At 37.9% G+C, this 25804-nt stretch overlaps 3 protein-coding genes and 2 long non-coding RNA genes across 21 annotated transcripts in view; 3 read left to right on the top strand and 2 right to left on the bottom strand.

The window, feature by feature from the left end:
- Positions 1–10081, bottom strand: part of LOC148733851 (uncharacterized) — a 17148-nt gene extending 7067 nt beyond the window's left edge. The window contains exons 1-4 of one of the 7 annotated variants that reach the window (XR_016000754.1): positions 9882–10081; positions 8234–8352; positions 5489–5581; positions 4929–5054 (exon numbers count right to left, since the gene is read on the bottom strand). This is a non-coding gene — a long non-coding RNA (uncharacterized LOC148733851). Of the gene's footprint in view, positions 1–4928; positions 5055–5488; positions 5582–6213; positions 7442–8233; positions 9685–9712; positions 9856–9881 lie in introns of those variants that run through there. The other 6 variants (XR_016000756.1, XR_016000755.1, XR_016000757.1 and 3 more) reach the window with 6 other exon arrangements.
- On the top strand, positions 7288–7884 carry LOC148733852 (uncharacterized). Its single transcript, XM_088758928.1, has one exon. The coding sequence runs from the start codon at positions 7300–7302 to the stop codon at positions 7762–7764; it is 465 nt and encodes a 154-aa protein (XP_088615054.1). The 5' UTR covers positions 7288–7299; the 3' UTR covers positions 7765–7884.
- Positions 10082–10217: 136 nt separating the features above from the next.
- LOC111343755 (leucine-rich repeat-containing protein 3-like) lies at positions 10218–14111 on the top strand. Of its 5 annotated transcripts, none has more exons than XM_088757579.1 (6): positions 10228–10730; positions 11374–11467; positions 12039–12250; positions 12389–12460; positions 12956–13024; positions 13388–14111. In XM_088757579.1, exons 3-6 carry the CDS (start codon positions 12039–12041, stop codon positions 13461–13463), a joined length of 429 nt encoding a protein of 142 aa, XP_088613705.1. In that variant the 5' UTR covers positions 10228–10730; positions 11374–11467; the 3' UTR covers positions 13464–14111. The 5 variants fall into 5 exon arrangements, with proteins under 5 accessions (XP_088613708.1, XP_088613705.1, XP_088613706.1 ...); XM_088757580.1 differs by lacking the exon at positions 10228–10730 and adding an exon at positions 10766–11206; XM_088757581.1 differs by lacking the exon at positions 10228–10730 and adding an exon at positions 11213–11234.
- Positions 14112–15152: 1041 nt separating this feature from the next.
- On the top strand, positions 15153–18932 carry LOC148733850 (uncharacterized). Its single transcript, XR_016000227.1, has 3 exons — positions 15153–15704; positions 16349–16441; positions 18466–18932. It is a non-coding gene; the product is annotated as an uncharacterized LOC148733850 (long non-coding RNA).
- Positions 18672–24595, bottom strand: LOC148733849 (uncharacterized). 7 transcript variants are annotated; one of them, XM_088757587.1, is made up of 7 exons: positions 24194–24595; positions 23764–23919; positions 21499–23533; positions 21002–21105; positions 20182–20298; positions 19170–19381; positions 18672–18811 (listed from the first exon to the last, which is right to left on the bottom strand). In XM_088757587.1, the coding sequence occupies exons 1-3, from the start codon at positions 24347–24349 to the stop codon at positions 23507–23509; spliced, it is 339 nt and encodes a 112-aa protein (XP_088613713.1). In that variant the 5' UTR covers positions 24350–24595; the 3' UTR covers positions 18672–18811; positions 19170–19381; positions 20182–20298; positions 21002–21105; positions 21499–23506. The 7 variants fall into 7 exon arrangements, with proteins under 7 accessions (XP_088613713.1, XP_088613714.1, XP_088613710.1 ...); XM_088757588.1 differs by having other exon boundaries at positions 19170–19244; XM_088757584.1 differs by having other exon boundaries at positions 20182–21105.
- Positions 24596–25804: the final 1209 nt, after the last annotated feature.

Genomic DNA, 25804 nt, shown 5'->3' with positions numbered 1-25804 from the left:
TTAAGTGTACAGTAAGGCCGACGTAACGAAGAGACCAACTCTTGACTGTTCTGGACTAGTTTAATGGACGACGTTTCCGCCGTTTGGCCTTCCTCAAGTTAAAAGTATATATACATATATATATATATATAAACAGAGTAAAAAGGTAAACCAAAGGATGAGCTCCCAGTAGAAGGATCCGCGGAGGATACAGTGCTTCAATGAAAATGTTAAGTACTAGTAGTTACTAGTTACTGTTAAGTTACTAGTAGTAACTGAAAACGATGAAACATGAAGCAAACTGCTAACTGTTCCAGCTTTAATGTGGCAAATTAAAGCTGCAACAGTTAGAAGTTTGCTTCATGTTTCATCGTTTTACACCTACTTATGTATATATATGGAAAGGTACACCAAACGATGAGATCCCATTAGAAGGATCCAAGGAGGATACAGAGCTTCAATGTAAATTTTAAGTAAGTGTAAAACGATGAAACATGAAGTAAACTTCTAATTGTTCCAGCTTTAATGTGGCAACGTTTTGGCCTTCGGCCCTCCTCGGGTGGGACGTATTTACATAAAAAATAAAATTTCTTCCACCTGAAGAAGGCTGAAGGCCGTAACGTCGCCACATTAAAGCTGGAACAGTTAAAAGTTTGCTTCATGTTTCATCGTTTTACAGTTACTATATATATATATATATATATATATATATGACTACTAGTAGTAACTGAAAATGAAGACTTCATCTGCTATAAAAGTGCTCGACAGCAGGGCTAGAGAAGTGGATAATTATACTTCAAGCTCTAGGTTACTTGAACTTTTACTGCAACTCTGAGTTTCATGCCTATTGCGAAGCAATCGTCAGGCAACTTCCAGAAATGACGGTTACAATCCACCGAAATTTAAAAGACAGAACAATGTGTACATGCGCACGCAATATACTGTACGCGCTATGGTAACGTTCGTTCTTTAACAGAAATTTCCTGACATGTCTGCAACATGATGTCAGCTCATTTCTTTTGTTTAAACTTGCCATTTGGGGTTTACAAATGATAAAATATTTTTCCCACAAACACAAATTGCATCTCTTAGCTACATTGGAATAAGAAGGAGCTTGTTTCACCTTGCGCCACTTAATATTTAACTTAGTGTTCTTATCTTTAAGACTCCATATATATTTACTAAGTTCAGTAGTATGCCTGTAACGTTCGGTTTGGAGTGAAGGCAAGTGGTTCCTGTAACGCATTTTTAACGCGGTGTCACAGAGACCAATGTAGGTTTCCTTTGCGGTTTCTGTGGTAGCCTCTGCCTGATAAATTACGCTTTCCATGTTACAGCTTCCATCCATGGGGCATATGTCAGATTTCCCACAGTTGCAACTTTTTCTAGCTTGATCATTAGTATGTGCAAGTTTCCGGATTTCTGCTATGTTATGGTTAGATATGAGAGTTTTAATGCTGCCCATGCAGCTGTAGCTCAATATAAGGGCGTTTCGGTTAAAACATTTGTGAAGAGGATTAGTTTTGGTGAAATGCTTATCAATAAGTGCAAGGAAGCATTTTCCGACATTAGTTTCCACGTTCTTGCTATATGGTGGGTTAAACTGCGCGGTACAAATTTGAATTTTGAATTTAAACCATGTAATGTTCCGCTGCCTGTTTCTTCGTGGACGTGGTGCCTGGTTTCTTGTGACTTTGAATGACAGGGTGTAGCTATACCCACCTTTTTGGAGAGCTTCTTGATAGATAGGTTAAGCGCTATCGAAGCATTCCCTTTCGGAAGATATCTCGAAGAGCCTCCTATTGATTGATTCAGGGATGTTATGCAGAATGGATGGTAGGTGGTTGGACTTTTTTATGCACGTACAGGGAGATGTTGCCTTCCTTTGTGAAAGGGTAATACTTCCCACTTGAGAGGTCAAGCGTGACGTCTAGAAAATTGGTTTTGGTGATGTTAGCCTCTACTGTGATTTCTAAGTCAATGTCGCGGAAGACTTTGCAAAAACCTTTCTTGATATTCTCTATTTCCTGCGGTGTTCCATTGAGGGTAGCCAAACCATCATCCCGGTATAAACCAAAATTTGGACCTTACTTCTCAGTAAGAATTGATACTGAGAAATCATCCAACCAGCTCACACGTTTTCGCTCTATCGAAGGACCCCATGGTAACATCAAAGAGGTTGCTGGCAGATTTTTTCTCTCACGTGCAATCATCGTTGAATAGGAGAGATCGATTTGCGTGCAAGATAATCTCACGCTCATGGCTGTTGATTGAGCGGTACTTGAAGGCAAAGTGTAGTGCTTTGGAAAGGAACCTCTCAGTTATGGAAGGGTAGAATTCACAAACGTCAAAACGGATGAATGAAGGAGAGCTCCTGTTTTCTGAACTATTAAACCATTTTAGGACACTTGGGGTGTTTTTCCACTGGTTTACTTTGCTGCTGGTGATGATAGCGTTGTTAATTTCATCGAGGATATGTTTACTAATTTTCCCAATTTCAGGGTTAGAAGGGTTTATTAAGCGGCATGATGAATCGTCTTGAAAATTGAGCTTATGATCTTTCAACGGCTTATGATCTTTCAACGTCATGAATGCATCTTCCTTAACCAATTTCTCGATGCGGTTGTCTAACTTGAGTCACTCAGCAATTCTGGCAGACTGGGAGTCTAAGTTGTCAATAAGATGATCGCCTGACTTTTTGTAGGTTTTGGTAATATTCTCTTTAAGCAATTTGTTGTATGAGGAAGGATTCATGGTATAGAAATTATTGGTTTTGTCGGCGGAAATGAGGAGGGTGCCTGGCGTCTTAATCTTGTTCTTAATGTTCTTAGTAAGCATATCCTCAATGAAATTAACAAAGCTATCATCACCAGCAGTAAAGTAAGCCAGTGGAAAAACACCTCAAGTGTCCTAAAATGGTTTAATAGTTTAGAAAACAAGAGCTCTCTTTCATTCATCCGTTTCGAAGTTTGTGCATTCTACCCCTCCATAACTGAGAAGTTGCTTTCTAAAGCACTACATTTTGCCTTTAGGTATAGCTCAATCACCAGCCATGAGCGTGAAATTATCTTGCACGTAAAACGATCTCTGCTATTCAACGATGATTGCCCGTGGGAGAAAAAATCTGCCAGCAACCTCTTTGATGTTACCATGGGGTCCTTCGATGGAGCGGAAACGTGTGAGCTGGTTGGAGGTTTTCTCTCATCAATTCTTACTGAGAAGTATGGTCAAATTATTGGTTTATACCGGGATGATGGTTTGGCTACCCTCATTGGAACACCGCAGGAAATAGAGAATATCAAGAAAGGTTTTTGCAAAGTCTTCCGCAACAATGACTTACAAATCACAGTCGAGGCTAACATCACCAAAACCAATTTTCTACACTTCACACTTGACCTCTCAAGTGGGAAGTGTTACCCTTTCACAAAGGAAGGCAACATCCCCCTGTACGTGCATAAAAAGTCCAACCACCTACCATCCATTCTGCATAACATCCCTGAATCAATCAATAGGAAGCTCTCCGAGATATCTTCCGATAGGGAATGCTTCGATAGCGCTAAACCTATCTATCAAGAAGCTCTCCAAAAAGGTGGGTATAGCTACACCCTGTCATTCAAAGCCACAACAAACCAGGCACCACGTCCACGAAGAAACAGGCAGCGGAACATTACGTGGTTTAACCCACCATATAGCAAGAACGTGGAAACTAATGTCAGAAAATGCTTCCTTGCACTTATTGATAAGCATTTCACCAAAACTAATCCTCTTCACAAAATGTTTAACCGAAACACCCTTAAATTGAGCTACAGCTGCATGGGCAGCATTAAAACTCTCATATCTAACCATAACATAGCAGAAATCCGGAAACTCTCACATACTAATGATCAAGCTAGAAAAAGCTGCAACTGTAGCAAACCTGACATGTACCCCATGGATAGAAGCTGTAACATGGAAAACTTAAATTACCAGGCAGAGGCTACCACAGAAACCGCAAAGGAAACATACATTGGTCTCTGTGACACCGCGTTAAAAATGCGTTACAGGAACTACTTGTCTTCACTCCGAAACGAACGTTACAGGCATGCTACTGAACTTAGTATTTATATATGGAGTCTTAAAGATAAGAACACTGAGTTTAATATTAAGTGGCGTAAGGTGAAACAAGCTCGTTCTTATTCCAATGTAGCTAAGAGATGCAATTTGTGTTTGTGGGATAGATAATATATCATGAAATATATATTAAATAATATATCATGATATATATATATATATATATTGCTTTCATGTCCAAATTGAGCACTCTAACTAGGATGAGTCATTGCTCTGCAATTGCGCATGCTCGCTAGTGTACTCTAGTTTGAGCACTCTGGCATGGCTTAGACGATACCACAAAGGTTGGATCGTTTGGGGTGACCATATTGGTTCTCCTCCATCCTAGCATTAGCACTGCACTGATGAGGCCCAGAAGGCCGAAACAGTACTGTCTGCAGTTAGATATATATATATATATATATATATATATATATCATGATATATTATTTCCATCATTTATTTGTATTGAAGTTTTGGTATTCTCTAATAAGTCAATTTGTTACCGTAACTTTTTGATGAATTACTACCGCTTTTCACAATCTAATTAACCACTATTGGACCTAGATTGAGATTGATTCAAAATAAGATTAAAACACAATCCCCTCTTTAAAAGATACTGAACAAACAAATGAACGAAAGTTTTTCTTATCCTAAAATGTTAGTCAGGAGTTAAAATTTGACTAAATCTTGTGATTCTATTTATAGCCAAGTATCTTTGATCTCCAGTTAAATGAGAAACGCCCGTTCTGTTGAGAACGGAGACCGGAAAGCTACATACATATCAAGGCGTGCCCACAATGCTACGATTTGGCTTCACCTTCGGTACTTTTGTTCCATTCTGATTTGGAAATACCTACCACCAGCCGCCAAATCACAAAACCACATCTTTGGTGTGCAGTTGACCTTGTCAGAACCTTTCCAAAAGGGTGTCCCATCTTCATGGGTCACAATCAATCATGCTGTGTAATCAAATACGTCAACAGCTGTTGAAGAAGTGTTGATAGAAAGGTCAAAGTGACCATGGAAAGAGTTGACGCGTTTTTTAGGCCACATTAGCGAGTACAACATTTATCAAACGATTGAAAAGTTGTTTTTTTTCTTTTGTTAGAGGTTCTCGGAGCAAATAACAAAGAGAGAAAAAACGCAGGGTAATACTTGCCGTTTATTTATAAATGAAACAAAGAGACGTGAGGATTTCTATCGATTTATGCATCTGTAAAGACTTTTTTGCAATACTGAAGAATAAAAAAGGTACTTTATATTGTCTATGTTTGACACTTTTTCAAAAAAATTAATTCTCTTTCCCTGTTAACGTATTTCTTACTTTACTTATATTTACTCTTGGGAAAATGGTAACTCGATAAGTATGTCGAATAATGTAGCTTGGTCACAGCAGCTTTCCAGATCACTTACTAACCTGCAGTAAAAGTGATTGTGGCATTCAGCGGTTCATCTGGGGATATTACTGGAAAGGGAGTCAAGTGGTACTCTAAGGTTTGATCCGGTGGACCTGAAACAGAGCAACCATAATACTGATGCAATAGGTGTCATAAAGCTAGTAATTGTCCAACATGTCCTTGACCAGATTATTCGACTTTCTTATCAATACGTATACGATAGAGTCAAAGATTCGATAGTGTAACGATTATCTTTTGCAAACCTTTTTGCCGCTCATAGCTCTGTTTCAACTGAATAACCAGTGGCTTGTTTTTCGCTTATCTTATTGGCGATTCTATTAAAATTCGCGAAAGTATGAAGTGTCCTAAACATTTCTCATAATCTATAGGGTATGTAGTTCGAACTTCGGACCTACAAAGGACCATCAGGTCTGATTTTCACTATGGCTTAAGTAGTACTCTTTACCGCGAGGATCGTGTACAAATACGTTTCTATAACCGCAGTTCAGATATATGAATTTCATATATTCGATGTGTTCGATTTATCATCTTACGGGTTTATGTCGGACTAATTTAATGAACTGCTCCCAGTTGGCTTGTTAGCTCAATTGGTAGAGCGCTGCACCAGTATCGCAGAGGTCAGTGGTTCGAATCCCGTACAGGTTTGAATTTTTTCACGTCTGATTCTCACTATTGGTTAAATACTGCTCTTTACTGCAAGGATTGTGCACAAATACGGACTTACTTAGGGCGGAGTGAGTTGTTGATCGTGCGCAGATTGAACGTCATCACTAAAGGCAATAATCACCAATCAATAACCAAACTTTGAAATTTAAGGAAATCAATTATTCTGTTCTTATTGCTGAAATTGTCGTTGATTAAAAATTGTCATTGAGAGTGTTTGTTAAGCGTCCTTTTTCTATCTGCTTATTGAACTTGTGTTTGGTAGCCTTTTCTCTTTTAAGGCATCAATCTGGTCTCATGACATAATCAAACCTCAGTTTCGTCCTAAATTTTGTAGAGACTGCGTCGTAGTAAGAGAAGGATCAACTAAACTTCACAGATCGATCGTCAAAATTGTCAAGCATGGCGGCCTCTACTTGGCAACTTCTGTTGAAAGACTGATCCTTCTGCGCTGTGGCGACGTTTTGCCAAATCCTTTAAGCTGCTTTATTCAAAACGTGAGAAGTTTAAAAGCTTTTCAAATTGTGGAGGGTTCGTCTTTTGAATGGAAGCTTGGGGTTCTACAAGGTATCGTTTATGGACAAGACCTCGATGTTATTTGCCTCACTGAAACATGGCTAAACGAGTCAATCGTGGATCACAAGATATTGCCTACTGCGTATAACATTTATAGATGTGACCGTTTTGGTAGAGTTGGTGGTGGAGTTATGACAGCAATCAAAAGTACACGGTCTTCGACTCTACTTGAAGTTCTGTCAGAGTTTTCAAGTTTGAAATTGTTGTTGTTGTTGAAATATCAAACCTAAAGCTTCCTTTTCTAGACTACCTGGTAAGCCACAACGACAACTCATTACGGACGACAGTTTACAGAAAACCGACACACACCGACAGATTCCTAAACGAGTCATACTACAACCCTACATCACACAAAGCCGCAACTATCAGAACTCTAACACGACGCGCACAACTAGTATGCGACTAGACAGACAGCTTATCCGACGAGAACAAATACCTTCACCGTGTTTTTACGAAGAACAACTACAACAACGACTTCATCCGACGAAACACTCACCAACCCACTACCACTACCGAAACAAACGACACCGCAACCCCTACGACTACAACAACCATACCGTACATAAAAGGTATGTCTGAGAACATATCGCGCATCTTAGTACCCTTCAATGTCCGCGTCGTCCACAAACCCATCACCACACTACGTCAGATACTAACCAACGTTAAAGACAAAGACGAACCGAGGAACAGGCAGAGAACGATTTACAAGATCTATTGTTCCGACTGCCAAGCCTCCTACATCGGTGAGACTGGCAGAAAACTCACAACAAGACTGACCGAACACAGACGAGCGACGAGGAAAGGTGATGTCAGCAATCACATTGCTGAACATCATCGACTTACCAACCACAACATTGACTGGGACTATACGCAATTCCTAACCTACAGTATTGACTATTTTCAACGACTGACTCTGGAAAGCTGGTTTACTAACTTAGAACAGACTCCCCTAAACAGATGTCAACAACTACCCGCTCAATACAAACGACTCATTCACAACATAAACATCACAAACGACCGAAAAAGAACGACCTAACTTTACCGACAGATCGAAACAGACCAATCACGACCGACTTACGTCACTTGGGTCTTACAGCCAATAACATCACGGCAAAACCAACCGATCATTTCACACGAACTGGAATAAGAACATTTTACTGACAACAATCATTCACTCGACTCTGATGATGACTTCCGCATAGATTGTCGAAACATCAGTCACTACCACCGACAACAGTCCTTCTTAGGACTACACTCACCCGGACGATCAGACTACACCTTCACATGTTACCCCCGGGTTTAAGCCATTTACTACAAACAAAATAAGATGTATAAAACCACATATTTAACTTTTAGTAATCAGAAACTGTATTTAGACACATTAGGCAGAGCTACAGTGCACCAGAACAATTTTTGCGTCTTAAAGCTTCATAATTATGTAGCACAAACAGTGTTGAAGTAGAATTTGTCACTGCTCTTTCCGTGTTTCAGAACGTTTTACTTACCGCAGTACTTAATATTGTTTACTTTCACCTTATTAGCGACAGTCACACAGAATAAGAGGGCGGCGACTATCAGACGCAGACACGAGGAAGCCATGCTAACAGAGGAGTGCTTTTGATACCTGAGAACAAAAAATTCCATCCTCGAAATAAATAAACAAAACAAATCATGAACCAAAACGAAAAATATAAGATTAATGAATGATTAATTAACCTTTCTGGTCTATATTAAGCTTGATATCATGACTTTAAAAGGTCTTTTGATAGTCTCTCGAAGTTTTTCCTAGGAAGCATAGCGATCTTCTCGCGAACTCGTCATTCAATTTTCCTTCCAGCTCTCTTTCATTTTTTTTTTTTTTTCTGAACCGTAGTGCCAAGCTCTCTAAATGGATAGAAATATATCTTAAATGGTGGCAATGCTGAGATCGGTCAGTTTTTCTTTTTTTCCTTTTCTACTTTCCTCTTTATTTAACATGACACTTCGGACCCGTTATAACTCTTTAGTTTACGCCTAGACTGTTATAGCTAATTATAACTTCCGTGCTTTAGATAGAAATGTTTGAAAACCTCTACATAGAAATGTGTTTTAAAACAAAAAAACCTGTTTCATTTATAAATTCAACTTATTTTTTCGGTATTCACTTGCTTATTATATCCATTGGTCTGTTGGTTGAGTACTTGGTTCTCTTGTTTAAAGTCCTCATAACAATTTCATGACTTCTGTAAACACTTATTCGGTCTTACTCGAGTCGACTTGCTTCTTCGCTTCACTGAGTTGGAAAACTTACATATCGTTTGAAGTTTTTGACGTTGTTCTTTATCTTGAATTGATATCATATTTAAAGTTTTAGACAATTCCACATACAATCTTGTACCATATTGTTCATCTTGCTTATCTGAGCATGAAAAGAACGATGTTATCGAATATCTCGCCGACTTTACCAGGTGACCTAATTATCCGACCGTTTTCTGAAACGACGAAACGAAGCATTGACACCTAAAGAGAACAAACCTAAGAGCTGCTGCGGATTCAATGACGTTTACGTGGTAAATCGTTGTTAAGTGTCAAATCAAATTCAAACGTATGATAATCACAGAACTTGTAGATATTAAAAGTAAGATTATGCGTCATGCGTCAAAAGGAGTTACGTTTGATCATCGCATTGAAAGCACAAAGATTCTGATACATCCTATGAAATATTGTTTCCTGTGTTCAGTTAGCTAAATATCCATAGGTAGCTTTATCTCTTTTCCCCATTATGTGATGTAAAAATATAACGTAAAACTCAACAATTATAGTAGGTCGGAATGTTAGTTGGATTCGGCGTCCTAGCATGGTCTCATTTGGCATTCAAAGGTATATTACTTCATGATCATGAATAGAATTTTTAAGAAATATCGGAAACATTTCCGTTTAACCCCAGACCTCATTATGCATACATTTCTTGGATAAAAGAAAGCAGAGGCAAAACAACAGAATACCTTTGGGATTACGGCTTTGTTTCTGATTGTTATAGGATTATATGGAAATCTCTTCGAAATATCTCCTGCGAGATGTTTTTAAACTTGTTCCCTCGTCTTAAAAAGTCATCTTGGATGTGAACACTGTTCACATTTTCCAGATGACTTGGCATAACAGCAGATTACCTACCTGGTGTAAGAGAAACTCGCTTGCCGGAAATATGATGAATGAATCGTGGTCAAGTGTAAACGGTCTGAACAATTCGGTTATAACTGCCAATTTATTTTAAAAGATGATGTATACCCTGGTGGGTACTGGTGAACAATAAACCATATCCATTGATTTCTAATGCGCTTTTACGTACTATATCGCACGATGAAACACCTGAAACCTCACAGCCTTTATTCTTTTCTTCAGCTTACAGGGAAAAACCCTAGGAAACTGTCTTTTTCAGTGTCTTGTTTGTATACCTGCAATCACTTTCGATTGTTATTTTCTTACAAGGGCCAGGTCATGCAGAATGAACTTTCGTTTACACGATATAACAGCTGAAACGCTAATTCCTTTGTCTTTGCTTTCAGCTGAGAGGGAAAAGCCCCAGAAACCTTTCTTTTCAGTTTCTTTTGTTTGTCTATGTGCAATCACTTTCGATCATTGTTTTCTTACGATGGTCATGTCATGTGGAACGAACTTTGTTCAAAACGTTTGTCTTTCCTTTTTTTATCACTAACGAGACGAAAACTATAAATTGCTATATTTGTCTATTTGGTACTATCATGAAAACCAGCGGCTGTTAATAAGCTTGTAAATAAATCAAGAGTCTAAATTTCCCAAGAGACTTGTTAATTTTAGGATTTCGAGTTACTTTCAGTTTTCAACATTGCAAATTCGTATGGCCCTTTCGCTATATGCAAATGAACCATTCGTTATAGGCAAATGCGAAGAACAATTAAGCATAGTTGGGAACTTTTATTCAATCAACCAGTGCTATAAAAGGTTAGGATTTTCGTCTGTAAAGTCACAAAAATCTGAATAAAGGTAAGTATGTTCATAAGCACTACACGTATACGTGCAACGAACGGTTTATATGAATTCGCTCTGGTAAAATCCCGAAAAAGCTCAAACATTCGAAAATATCCGCGCCTCTTCAACCGTAGAAGCTCTTGGATGTGTTCTTCCTGACTGGTCGTTACGGGTGTGCAACTATATCTCCACCAAAATTTAAGAATTGTATTTAATATTCAGATCTGTCAGATTTAAGTTATAACTTGAAAGAAATGGCAATGAAACCCTGTAGTTGTGCTGGTTATGTGCTGGTTAAGCAAAATGTAATTATAAACGTAAATTAAATTCCATTAATGCACAATAATTGCCCAGCTAATCAGGTCATTTGGACTAGTTTCAAGAGAGAGGGAAACGTCCCGATGCTGTTCTTTCTGCTTCTGCAGCTGTTGTTTGGATAACCCTTCCTTCTTTCATTTACATATTGCAGTCAGGGATGAAGTAGGCTTGGGGTAACCTAACAATTAAGGCTGAGCAACAGTTAAGGCTAACAATTAAGGCTGAGAAACTTGGAAATTTAAATATTTTATCTTGGTAAAAACATCGATTGAAGCAAAACAAGTTCATTTATCGAAGCCAGGTTCATTAACTCTTTTGAAATTAAATTTTCATTTTTCAGACGGTTTGACGATTTCAAAATAATTAGGCAGAATAATATCTGTTTTGCACCTTTGACATCGCGTGAAAGAAGACCCGCTTAAAGCCATAATGAGGTAACATTGGCTTTCTTTCTAATTACGATCACTATTCAACATATAGTGGTGGGTAATTTAGGCGACGCTTAAATTTACTTTATGCTGAAATTTTTCCTTCGTTCAAAGATTTGAATAAAGACCCAGTTTATTAGAAAGGACCAGAAATAGCTTCGCCCTATATTTCCGTTCATCAGCAGTCTTCCAACACGGTTTTTGCGATTGATTGGTACGATACCACAACATACATTACACAGCCGTCTCGTTTAACATCCCATGATGAAAAACCTCGAAACCTATTTACATGCAGCAAATATGCGAATTTCTTGAGAGATATAAGTTCTTACAATTGGATCAATGATGTAGATTTCAGTCATGTGATGTAAGCCATATTTTACCGGATTGCTCGAAATAAAAGTGATTCTTAAATTATATGTGCATGTGTAGAAATAAGCGTTCGAACAATACAGGTTCACTCCAGGTATTTCAAACTTGCAACTGCATATATCGAAATTCATACCTGATGTATATAGTGGATATCTCATTCAGTTTGTTAATTTTTAGTGGATATATTTTTGTTTCGTTCGAGCAGATGGGGAAAGCATCTTCAATGCGGTTATTGACGTGCAATCCTTTGGCACCTCTAGTTTTGTTGTACTGGCTCATGGCCTCTGGATTCTGTAGTCCAAAAGATTTTCATCCAGGAAGTTTTCAATGCAAACCTTTTGACGAACATCGAATCCGTATTAAGTGCAGCGGAATTAAACACGTACCACGTGACCTTCCACCCAATACGGCAATACTGTGAGTACCTTCGTGCAACTACGTTTTGTGTACAACATCTTATTATGAAACTGAAAGACAAAGACAATCAATAACCTTCCTTTGTAATCAATCATTTTGTGCTACACAGCTTCCTTATCAATTTTTTTCCCTATTTAGGGATTTGTCAAGCAATCAACAGAGCTCGATCCAAGAATTTACCTTCAGAAATCTGACAATGCTCAAGGAAATGTATGTGATCGAAAGAAGCTCGCTCTTTTATCAATGTTTAATAACCGTTTCACAAGTGCGTGTTAAATATGAGATAATAGTGACTTAACGATTCAGACTTCGTGAGTTTTTTCTCCATCTTCGCCGCTTGTTGTCTGTTATTTAAAGAACTGATGAAGCTCCGGCGTAGCTTCGAGTAAGCTTTAACCAATCTCGCATCTCTAGCCTGTTTCTTTGCTTTTTTGCAGCGAAAAGCCATTTTTTGGGCAAAATATCAAATGTAAAGTGCAGTGTTCATTTGGTTAAACTTCAAAGATACGTGCAGCGTACCACTAAACAGAACTCATCGTTCTCTGTGGCTTTTAAATTGCTTTTGCTATTGAGAGGACCTTGCCTAGTTTTTATATGTTCGTTTAATTTTTTTATTACTAAGTACCAGCCTTTTTTAATCATTAATACACCTACTATTTGAAATCAAACAATTGAGAAAGTTATTCTTATTTGTTTAACTTATAGATATCTCTCAGGAAACAAGTTGACGACCTTTCCTCAGAGCACCTTCCATTTTCCAAACTTAACTAGGATGTACGTATAGTTCGGTTTTGTAAATATATAATGGCCAATAGTGTAATGTAACATGTATCTTACCTTGTAGAATTTGAATAAAAGGTAGGAAGATCCCGACGGCCTTCACGCCTCCTTTCGTTTGCTTAATTTAGCACTCATTCCTGCAGTACACCACGGTTAGGTTGAAAACCGTTTATTCACGTCCCTTACACACTTACTCTTAACCGAAAAAGAGCTACTACAAAAAATTAAATACACGCTATAGATATGCTATATGCATGCTAATTCGTAGGTCCCGAGTGTATTACCTCACTTGCATTCGTTTCCGCACGTGAGCATCACTATGTACTACAATTTCCTGATAAATCTTTTTCTTCTTAGAGATTTGTCATGGAACATGTTGAAATTTATACCTGAGAAAGCGTTCCAGAATCTGACGAGATTAGACCGCTTGTAAGTAGGGAACTTAAAATAAAGGGTAATCATACCTGTACATAGGAAAGCGGTTCTCTAGATTTCCATTGATTTAAAGTGTTTTTCGATCGAAACCAGCCTCGACTTATTAAAAGTGGTTTAAACTTTAAATCCGAAAAGCAACGAACTTGATTGTACATAATTGTCTAATTTCTGAGGCATAGAATATTTTTGTGTCACACATCACACAGTAACATAAGAAGCAATCATTTGGTTGCATAGCTGAGAGGGCGGAGTTAATGTTGTAATGTTTCGATGAATAGCGTAATTTTATGCTTGAAAACTGTAAAACTGAGGACATCACTCACAATAATCCTTTTCATCCTCTGTTGACAGCTTGAGCTGAGGTTTTCTTCGGAGTAAGGAATACGATTGAAAATGGGTCAGCTCAGGTTCAAAATTCTGAAAAAGCATGTGAAAAATCTCCTTCAAGAAGTATACGTGATGGGTTAATCGTGGCATATTGTTAGCATCGGGAGGGAAAGGCGTTTGGATGTATGAAGCATCCAAAAAATCTACCTTTTTTTGTAGAACTCCATCTCTCCCTGACCCCTTCGCTACCTCTATAACACTCGCGTCACAATACTTGAGAGAATGTAAGGCAGTAAAATCTGCTAGAACCAAGTCTGAATAAATTTTTAGTCATAGTTCTGTTTTGACTCATAGACTTCAACGTTGCATGGCTTTTTGACTCATACACGTGACAGTGCATTGCTTTCTCGTCAGAGACCTTCAACAGAACCTTTTGGAGCATATTCCGCAGAGCGCATTCCAAAATTTGAAGAAGCTAAAAAGAATGTGGGTATAGTGTTTTTAATTCGAGACAGAAATAATGAACAATAACAGCGAGAACATTAAAATCTAGAAAACGAAGAGAGGACAATAAGAGAATTATATGACAAATATATTCAGGTTGCATTATGTAGCATGGTTTCGGTAAAACGTCAATGTAAAGCCCCTCCCACTACTCCCTCCTTTTCAATAGCAGATTGAACGAAACCGTGGTATATTTCACGGAATGCTACGATTAATCGTGAAAGGGACAAACGATGACAGCTGTGGTGTCGTCTATGAGAACTAGTCTCCTGTTTTTAATTAACTAAATATCACCAAGGGTGGCTTTATATCTTTTTTCCAGTTAATGTCATAAAAACATAACATTTCGTAAGTAACACGAAATCATAAGTTGTGGTAGGTCAGAGTGCCTGCTGAGTTCGACAGTGAAGTATGGTCTCCTATGGCATTCAAAGCTCTCTTACTTCATGGTTCAACCGAATTTTTAAAACTCTCCTGTGAGATACTTTAAATTTTTTTCCCTCGTATCTTGGAACACTGCTCACATTTACCAGGTGATCTAGTATAAAGGCGGACTAACTACCTGGCGTAAAAGAAACTCGCTCGGCGAAATATGGTGAGTGAATCGTGGTCAAGTGTAAATGGATGTGAAATTCTCGGTTCACTTCCATTTACACTTTGCGAACTGATTGAAAAAGAGGGTGACGTAATGTATAGCCTGAAGGGTATTGGTGAATAATAATGATAAACCATCTCCAGTGATTTCTAATTCACTTTGCGCACCATATTACACGATGAAACATCTGAAACGCCTTTGCCTTTGTCCTTGCTTTCAGCTTAAAGGGAAAACCCCAGGAGCCTGCCTTTTTTGTTTTTTGTTTTTGTTTTGTTTTGTTTTGTTTCTTTCAGTTTCGTCTGTTTGTGTACTTACAATCACTTCCCATTATCATCTTCTTACAATGGCCAGGTCATGCAGAATGAACCCTCGTTTAAACGATGAAACAGCTGAAACGCTAATGCCTTTGTCCTTGCTTTCAGCTTAAAGGGAAAAATCCCGGGAATCACACTTTCGTTTGCTTGTATACCTGCACTCACTTTCGATTAATTGATTTTTTTGTTTTTACGAGGGCCAGGTCATGTGGAATGAACTCTCGTTCAAAATGTTTGTCTTCCCTTTTTTTGTATCACCAACTAAACAAAAGCTGTAAATTGCTATCTTTTCTTATTTGATATTATCATGAAAATTAGCGGCTGTCAAAAACCCCCATAGATAAATCAAGAGTATAAACTTTCTGATCGACTCGTTAATTTTATTTTAAGATTTCAGTAATTTTCAGTTTCCAAAACTGCAAATTCGTATAGCCCACATATGAGAAGAACACTCAAGCACAACTAGGGACTTTCATTCAGTCAACCAACGCCACAAAGGGTAAGGATTATCGACGGGTAATGGTGCCTGTAAGTCACAAAAATCCCCATAAAGGCAAGTATTTTCATAAGCACTACACGTATGCGTGCAGCGACCGGGTTATACGAGTGCACTCCGGTAAACCCTGATCACGAAAAGCTCGAACATTCGAAGGCACCCGTGCCTCCTCAAGGGTAACAGCTCTTGGATGGATTCTTCATGACTGATCATTACAGTTGTGCATTCGCCAAACTCTCAGCAATGTATTAAATTAATATTGAAGTTTTTTTCAGATTCACTTTATATTCCGAAAGAAATGGCACCCATTAAACCATGTATTTGTGCTGATTATGTACTTTTCAAGCAAAATGTAAATGTAAATGAAATGTCATGAACGCATATGAATTACTTAATTAATCTGGTCAAATAGACTGGTTTCAAGCGAGAGGAAAGAGTCCTGATAGTGTTCCTCCGGATAACCCTTCCTTCTTTCATTTGAATATCGCAGCCAGGAATGAATTAGGCTTGGGGAAAATCAACAATTGAGGCTGAGCAACTTGGAACTCTGTCTTCTATCTTGGTAAAAGCATGCATTGAAGCAAAACAAGCTAATTTACCGAAGCCAGGTTCATTAACTCTTCTAAAATTCAATTTTTATTTTTCAGACCGTCTGACGACTTCAAAATAATTCGTCAAAATAGTGGTTGTTTGCAACTTTGACATCGCCTGCAAGCAGAGCCACTTAAAGCTTTGTTGAGGTAACATTGTTATTTTTTTCCAATTCTGAATATCGTTTTCAAACATACAGTGATGGGAAATTTAGTCAAAGCGTGGAATTACTTTATGCTGCAAATATTCCTTTATTCAAATATTTGAATAAAGACCCACTTTATAAGAAAGAACCAGAACTAGCTTAATCATATATTTCCATTCATAAGCAGCGCTAACCTTCAAGCACGGTTTTTACAATCGACTCGCGCGATACCATAACATACATAACACAGCCGTCTTGTTTAACACACATTGATGATAAAACTTTCAACTTAACTAGCTTCTGATTAAGGACCTCTGCCTCTGTATTTATTCGCCTGCGGCGATCTGCGATTCTAGCTTACCTCTTGTCTTTGTATCTTTTCGTCTTTGCTTTTGCTTCTTTATTCGCTCTTTGTGAATTAGCCTCTCCTGTTCGTCGCTTTCGTCTTCTTAAAGAAATCGACAACGCACAAATAACTCGAAGTCGAACGCAACGCAAAGTCGCTAAACACTAGGAAAGTGACTCCTCTTTACTCAGGTATTTCATACGTGAACTTATTTAGAGAAAAATGCTGCTTTGTGCTCTTTTTAAAGAGCATGTTATAACTTTAGAGATCGCTAACTTGGTATGGAAACTTGACTGCGAGAAAGAATCACTATTTAGATCTGGGTAGTGACCTGGAAATAACGGTAAATCTCATTACCTACCGCCGGCTTGAATACACATATCCCTTGTCGAAGCTTTCATATAATGAATCTCCGGTTTGAAACACACGCGTTTGAAACTCATGCCGGAATACTTCGTTCTTCCGCTCCAAGAACGTAAATGGCTGGACGCGAAAACGGTGCTCACTAACTATGGAAGCTACGTTACAAATTGCCAAATTGCCAAATTGCGTTAGAAAAGCATTACAACCCAAAGCATCTTTGTTGTGATACTCCACAGAGTATCGTCTTTCCTAGCTTGGGAAGTAAGCAGGCTCCAGTAGAGAAGCCACAACTTTTAACTGGAATGGGCATACTTGAAATGGTTGGCAGAAATCATGGAGCGTTTAAACTCTGCACATAACCCTAGAGTTCCTGGTAAGAACTAAAAAAACAAACTTGAATCAAACTCTTCAGACTATTCGTAATGTTACCATTTATCTTTCTCCAAAGGGTTTTTTTTCTGCACAGTTCCACGTGTTATAAGAGCTTAATTATTTCGTTGGGTCTTTGATCAATTTTACTTCAGGCAGCCGCTTTTTATCAGTGTAGCAAAGCAAGCAATGTTACAAGTTCGGCTTTGCTCGAACGAAGTGCATCAGTTTCAAGGCCGGGCTGTATCGACAACGGCTCACATGCTCGCGCCCAGTAATGAAAATTAGAACAAAAAATTGCCAGTTGTCTTGATCCTCTATTCCGCATATTTTTACAAACTCTAAGTGAACTAGAACCCCGAAACCAGTTATTTGCAATGGTTGTAAGAGTAAGACTCGTGGCCCTCACTATGCCTTTCCATGTCATGTACTTTTTGTTACCAGGCAACGAACAACACTGGTGTATGTTTTGAGACCAAAAGAAGATCAAATAGCGTAATTCAAATGGCGACTGAGGTTATATACGCCCAGGAGTATATAACCTCACGGTTACAAGTCGTCCTATAAAGGCCATCTTGAAGCACTTCAGTGAGACGAGCGTTACTTTTAGTGTATCTTAAAAATATTTTTATCATAATATCGTGAAATTTTAATGTATTTTGTACGGCTCTGTGGACTTGACTAATACTTTAAAATTCTTTCGAAGCAAAATGATGCCACTTCATCTTTATAAATGTAAGACTTGACTTTTTTTAGTCATTTACCCAGCAAAGTAGGAAGTGCTACACTTAGTGGAGATAAAGAGTGCAAGCACCTGAAGCCACCCATATGAAAGGACAAAACTCTTCGTATGTCCTTTAAAACTTACAACCTTGGTGACGTGGAGCGAGCTCTGTCTGACCAAGTTAAGGTAAAGTTGTGCTTGACAAAATCCTTCATTGGCTCCACAGAAATAACAAACGGTGTTGTTAGTCTGTCGGGGCGAGCTGCCCTAGAAGCTGCAAAAAAAATGCAAAATTCCAAGAAAGCCTCTCTGCAGTCACAACTAGTCATAGATGTTGGAGAAGAAACGGAACTACTAGATAATGTGAATTCATATGGTATCCAATTTTTGGGAATTCAACAAATAGAATTATATGGGAAAAGCCCAATCTATAAAATATATGACAATGTAACTAAGAGACAAATATATGACTCTTTTGACATGTCTTTTCTTTTCTTGCTTGCCTGCATGCTAATCTTTCTCAAAGCACTAAGAAATGTCACTCCAAGGTTTCCATCAGAATAATACACCACCTAGACAGAAACAATATAGGCACTGAATAACATCAAAACCATTATTATAGACATTCATAGTTACTTGTATTGTACTACATACAGTGGATAAACACATACATGTAGATGCCATCAAATGAGACATTCAGTTTTTATTGTAGCTTCTTGTTAAGACTGAAATATGTAAGACAACCACTTACAGTAATGATTGAAATACATGTAGTATGAAAATACTTTTGGCCTCATTGTAGAATAGGTAACAACAATATTCCTTTGCTTGATTTAAGTAGTTGAATAAAGACTCAATTGATCATGTTAAGTTCATTATAATTCCCACTTTTGTGTGCAAATGAGAACCACATGAAAAAAATTACCATACATTCATCACTAGATAGATAAGCCAAGCTCCTTTCCTGTTTCAGGCAAGCCAAGCAGTGATCACAACATTTATTCACTGAAAAAATATGAAAACAAAGAACCAAAATTTTTCATGTGACCTTACTCTGTCAGTGCCTGGCAATCACCTGTAAAAATTAGACTTCCACAGAGTCCCAGCTTAAAATAGGTGAACCTTTTGTCTGCTCTAGAGAACTAAAGTTCCAAAATTATTGTCCTCTGGTTACAAATTAGGATATTATCAATCAAAATATGGACTTTTTTATGTGTAATTACATTACCATTTTAGTGCCCAGGAAACACCTGAGGATAAAATTCCCACAGAGTCACAGCTTGAAAAGCCGAGTTCCTCTGCTGTTTCAGGCAGGCCAAACAGTGATATCAACAGTTTCTCGTGCTCGTAAAACTAATTTCAAAAATGGTTCAAGTCAAATTAATAACATTTTAGTGCCCTAGAAACACCTGAGGATAAATTTCTCACAGAGTCACAGCTTGAAAAGCCAGGTTCTTCTGCTGTTTCAGGCAGGCCAAACAGTGATACCAACAGTCTTTTACTTGACACAAATTAAATTCAATAATGGCACATGTGGAATTAATAACACTTTAGTGCCCAAGAAACACCCGAGGATAAATTTCCCACAGAGTCACAGCTTGAAAAGCCAGGTTCCTCTGCTGTTTCAGGCAGGTCAAGCAGTGATACCGACAGTCTTTTACTCGACACAAAATAAATTCAATAATGGCTCATGTGGAATTAATAACACTTTAGTGCCCAAGAAACACCTGGGGATAAATTTCCCACAGAGTCAGCCTGAAAAGCTAGTTTCCTCTGCTGTTTCAGGCAGGCCAAATGGTGATACCAACAATCTTTTACTTACTACAAACTAATTCCTATAATTAGTTTGAAAGAAATTTTACCATTTTAGTGCCCAAGGAACACAGAGCTGCAGTTTGAAAAGCACAGTTCCTCTGCTGTTCCAGGCATGTCAAACACTTACCAAAGTTTCCAGTTCAAATATTTTGTTCCCAAAAAGCACCTGGAGATGTCATTTCTCACAGAGTCACAGCTTAAAAAAGCCAAGTTTCTCTGTTACTTCAGGAGGGCCAGACAGTAACTGAAATTGAAAAGGACAATTATTAACACTGACAGTGAATTATTTGAATGGTGCAAAAGTAGTAGCTACATGTAGTGGCCCATTCCATAGAAAAGAAAAAAAAAAACTCAAAAAGAAGCCCATTTAATCATCTGAATCATTAACTGCTCTCTATCAACTGTTCATGAGTTTACTTGCTCAAGTTATCTTTTGGATCAGACATAATTTCTTGATTAAGGTTTTGACTTCAAATAGTATCCACATGTATCCATCCAAATAGGAAGGCTGTTAAATCTACAAAGGGGAATGGTATCTCAAATGCTAAAATTTGTAAAGGAACAAAGTGGATATTCCAAGGGGTAAGTGGCTCACACCAAAAACCTTCTGAAGGAGATATGGGGATGCCTGTTTTCTAGAAACATTGACACTGCTTAGCCTCAAGTTTTGTTTGTTTAGTTTTTGTTTTTTTCGGAAAAAAATGTTCAAATTACCCTTAATGTATGACATAACAAACAGAGTTCAACACTGAGTCCCATGCCCAGCTAGCACAAAATTTTCTTCATTGACTTTTGCAAGAAGCGTGTATAGTCAAATGTAACTAAGAAAAAAATAAAAGTGAAATGATAATTTACAAAAATTAATTTTAATAAAATATGACCTAAACCTGAAAAGGTTAATTAAAAGTAATTTTTTATGTAAAGCATAATCCAATCTGAAATGCAACCTTTAAAGTTAGCTTTGTAATGTTTGCCATTAACAGTGAAGCCTTCTTCTTTCAGAACTTTATTCTCCTCATTTAACCAAACAATCAATTTCTTCACCTTGCTCCTGAGAAAAGTAAAAAAAAAGTCTAAGAGTAAGTCTACGTTTGAGTTTGGATTATCAACCACAGTTACCCATTACCTGTGATAGGGAATGATAAAGAAGTTATATCCACAGTATAGTAAAATCAAACTCTTCTAACTTTTTCTCAGCACAATTAGCAATCGCAATTGGATAAACAGCCAAAGCTAGCATTCTACTAAGAACCACAGAGCCCTTTGCCAGTTGTGATAGCTAAATCAATTGGAACAATTCCAATTCTCTCCCTGCAGTACAAACAAACAGTGTTATCACTATCAGCAGCAGCATCGTGCAGTACATGTATGTGCACAAATTGAAAGCGGGTTTAAATTTTCATCTTAGATTCAGCTATTTAGATAACCCAAAAATTTTCCTTACCTGCAAGAGGTCTTCCTGCTCGTTTCATAAATAAACGAGGTCCTATCGATTTATCCAACTTCAGCAGATCTTTAAGCGGTCGCTTTATATCTGAAAAGAGACAGGCGCGGCCACTGTGTCGGCTACTGTAGCAGGCGTAGATAGTGGCGTCGCCAATCCAAGCGATCCAAGCTGTCTTGAGCTGCCGCGAAAATTCGATCTTCCAGCTATTTCCGAGTCAAACTGGTGAAAATTTAGTAATTCCCTCACCAATCTAAATTGATCTGAAGCAACCACTAGCTATTCAACGAGATTTTTTCGTCGTAACGCTCTTCTAATTATTCTGAAGAGGGCTGAAACATTAACAGTTTCCCTCTTTGTCGACGAACTAAACCACGGTGGGTCGACTTGTCCACCATTTCCATCGACCAGATCGCGGACGCATACTTCTGCAATGTCCTCAGTCACTCCTCATGAACTCTCTTGATTTACAAAACCAGTCGTTTGATACAGTGTACCAAATTTTGCTTGGATCGAGCGAAAGTCCGAAAATTGGGCGAAGAGGATCTGGCTCCGCCGCCATATCTCGTTCGCGCCAATTTTTTTATTACGCGCGACGAAGCACTTTGTTATGTATTCAGTGTAATTACAGTCAACAACAAACCATTTATGGATACATGATCTGGTTTTCATTTGTACAGCGCACTCAAGATATACTTAGCACATTCATCCACCGCAAACTGTGCAGTCATGACAGATCTGTAATTTTGCTAATTCGATTTTCTTGACTACCCCGGAAATTAGAACCCATACCCAGCTGTGAATTTCAAAGTCGCATAAAGCTCGTCATGGTTGGATAGTAACTGACGTTGTGTGGTGATGGGTTTGTGGGCGACGCGGATATTGAAGGGTAGTAAGATGCGCGAGATGTTTTCAGACATGCCTTTTATGTACGGTATGGTTGCTGTAGTCGTAGGGGTTGCGGTGTCGTTTGTTTCGGTAGTGGTTTGTTTCCACTACCGAAACAAACTATTTTCAAAACTACCCTATTTTCAAAATATATGAACTTCATATATTCATTGCATCTCACTTATCACTTTCACGGGTTTATTACGAATCAACTTAACGGCCTGCTCCCAGTTGGCTTGTTAGCTCAATTGGTAGAGCGCTGCACTAGTATCGCAGAGGTCAGGGGTTCGAGTCCCGTACAGGCCTGATTTTTTTTCAGGTCTGATTTTCGCTATTGCATAAATAGCGCTATCTACTGCGAGGATCGCACATCATACGTATCTAATACCGCAGTTCAAAAATTATATGAACTTCATATATTCATTGCATCTCAAGCTTATTTAAGCTGACAGGAAAGAATTTAACAACTCAACGATTAAGGATTTAATTCTGCGACTATTTTATTCTTTTCTTCTTCTTTCTTCCTCTTCTCCAACTTTCTATACTTCAATCTTTGTTTTCTGCCATATTCAAATGTTTTTTTTTTCTCTTTGTTCGTTTTTTTATGCAAAATTTATATGCTCAATTGCTTACAGGATCTATTGAGGTGGGGATTTGAAGATTTAACTTTTCACATTTCCCCCAACCCGTGCTGTTGAAGTATTTTGAGAACTGATTGAAATAAATCAACGGAATCAATGTGGAATATAATATTTTGATTCTGGTCAAACACCGAGGAATGGAAAATAATATAATATGACTCACCAGCTTAATTATTTGATCTCTTATCTTTTTAAAGACTAGCACAAATTAACGATAAAAACCGACGTTTCGGTGTCATCATGACGCCATTGTCAAGGAGAAATAAAAAAATAAAGTTTGTGGCAAGGTGTAACACTAAATTAGCATAAATATGTTACGAGCTAATTAAAAAAATACTTTTGCGCGAATTGAATCTTTTTGACGGTCCTTTCAATATCTTTGGGATTCAATTCGCCCGCTATATTATGCGAACTCTTGTATAATTTTTTTTCTTCATCAGTGAGTTTCGCCCACTCTTTGGCAGCAAACGAATTTCTTTCTACCATAGAAAGGTTTCGACACTGATCTAGAATTTAAATACAAAGTGCGCATGAGCGTTTAGTTTAATTACTCTCTTGTTTAGCTCTAAACTATTATCCAATTACTAAAGAACGACACAAACCCTACTCGATCAAGCATAGCTTGGATTAAGTTCACTTTGAAAAGAAACATCAAGTTCAAAACGGGTGTTTAACTTCTATGTTGTTTGTTCGTAATATTATATGTGGCATAGAAGAATATTTCATAAACTTTTACCTTTGTTGAACAGCTCCTTACAAAAGTATTGTATGACGTAGGAGCTCGTAAGCAGGGGATGCTTTTTACGCTTTTTTCTGACGGTGCGGTATCTTGATCACTTGAAATCGAACTTGCCGCTGCTTTTCTCTTCTTTCGTTCGCTTCCAATCCAATTCTAAATATTCAATAACAAATAAAGAACTAATAGTAAATCGAATCGGTTTTTCTTGAATTCAAAAGTGTATAACTAATTTATTTAATAGTAAAAGCGCTTGGAAGATTTCACTACGGTGCGTGACATTCGCGGCAACCACCAGTAAATGGGTCTGAAACACACGCCTTACCAGCGAGATCACAGAAAAGGATCCAAGCAACATTCCATATTTACGCTACTATCTAATATAAATATATGGAATCTATAAAAGTATTTTAACCAATGCAAGTCTCACCTTTACAGTTTCCTTAGCCCCTTTAGCTTCTGCACTGGCCTGTTCAATGAGATCGTTGTGGGCTTGACCCTTTCCAGTCATGCCTTGGTCAAAATACCGAGACAAAATGGATCTTTGAACATCAGTTAACAGATTATTTTTCCTTGATGAAGCCATGACGAAACGATTGGCACAATACTTAAGTCACGATTGACTATGATCTAGATTAGCTATGGTCACGATCAAACGCTCGATAAAGAATATGCGATCTCTTGAGAACGATCAGCTCTTGTTGACGTGGTAACAGAACGAAAATGAAATCTGGGAATATTTCACAACGAGAATGCTAAGAATGTATTTTGAAGTGGGCTGAGCCAAGCAAGGGAAATTTCTTTCTCCGTGGTGAGCCCACTTCCTCCGAGTGAAGAATGCTTAAGGAAATTTAAATGCAAACACACTAAACAGTTTTTGAAAATAATTTTCGAAACTCCATTGTTATTTATATGCCAGGAATGATCCAGACGACAAAATTTCCGCACCCTGTTTTATCAAGAGAAAAATGCTGTTAATAGTTTCAAAGTCAACCGTCACACGGCCAAAGCTGACACCCATCAGCCATGCCCATTTGCAAATACCAGCACAGATGACCTCGCATATTACTAAAAAATTCTTTATAAAAAGCTTAATGGGGTTAAACGTGTTATATCTGTAACGAACAAATTAAAAATGCACCAAATACATGCAGCTTGGGAATCTGCTTTCGATCTGTTTCTTCACTAATGATGGCTCCTAAATTTAATCACAGTGACAGGAAATGTTTTGTCTTCTCATTCTTTAAGTCAAAGGATGTACGGCGCGGCCAGACTCTCAGGGTATCTTTAAGTGCGTTATAGAGAACGTTTAACTCTTGAAAGAGGTGATCGTTAAATGACATAATTGCGAACACGAATTATGCGAGTTTTCATGATAAAGAACGTTTCTTTACCGTACCTATAGTCGTGGAACTTAATTTCGCGAGAAAGATGCATTCGAAAATTTGATTGTAGTCTTTCAGCTTCCTATCAGAAATACAAACTAGCACGCTTAACAATCGGTCTGGTTAATTGGATCCTTAAAAAAAAAAAAAAAAAAAAAAAAAGGGAAGAAGGAAAGAATGAGAGGGGGAGAGGGTGCAGAGATGGGAGAGATAAATATACTCCAAACTCTTTTGGGGAAACCGGAACAAAATTTGAAATGTGCAAAAAATAAAGAGAATTCAGGGTTAAAAAATTCGGGAGATGATTTGATAGAGTACAAACCCTGTTGTCCGTAATCAAGTTGTCAGTAAGCTAATCTAAGTGCTTGATTGAAATCTGAAAGGTGTCTTTTATCCTCTAACAAATCATCAGTTCTTGCTAGTCATCCTGATGCATCCAGATACACAGAACAGATTTCTTTGCCTGTCTTCGCTTTATAGCCTTGTTTTAATTTCATCATAGGCTTATTCAGATTGAATTCATGAGTTTACCCTTTTAGAATAAGACTGCATCAGAAATGGAACAATCTTCAAAAAGCAAATGAAAACTCGGAGAAAATCCAAGTTATTATTAGGTTTTTTTCTTTCTAAGACAAATTTACTAACGCTACTGGTTA

This window comes from Stylophora pistillata, chromosome 4, assembly GCF_964205215.1.
Source record: "Stylophora pistillata chromosome 4, jaStyPist1.2, whole genome shotgun sequence".
NCBI classification, from domain to species: domain Eukaryota; kingdom Metazoa; phylum Cnidaria; class Anthozoa; order Scleractinia; family Pocilloporidae; genus Stylophora; species Stylophora pistillata.
The sequence above is the reverse complement of the archived record's forward strand: the minus strand, read 5'-3'. Positions and strand labels throughout refer to the sequence as shown.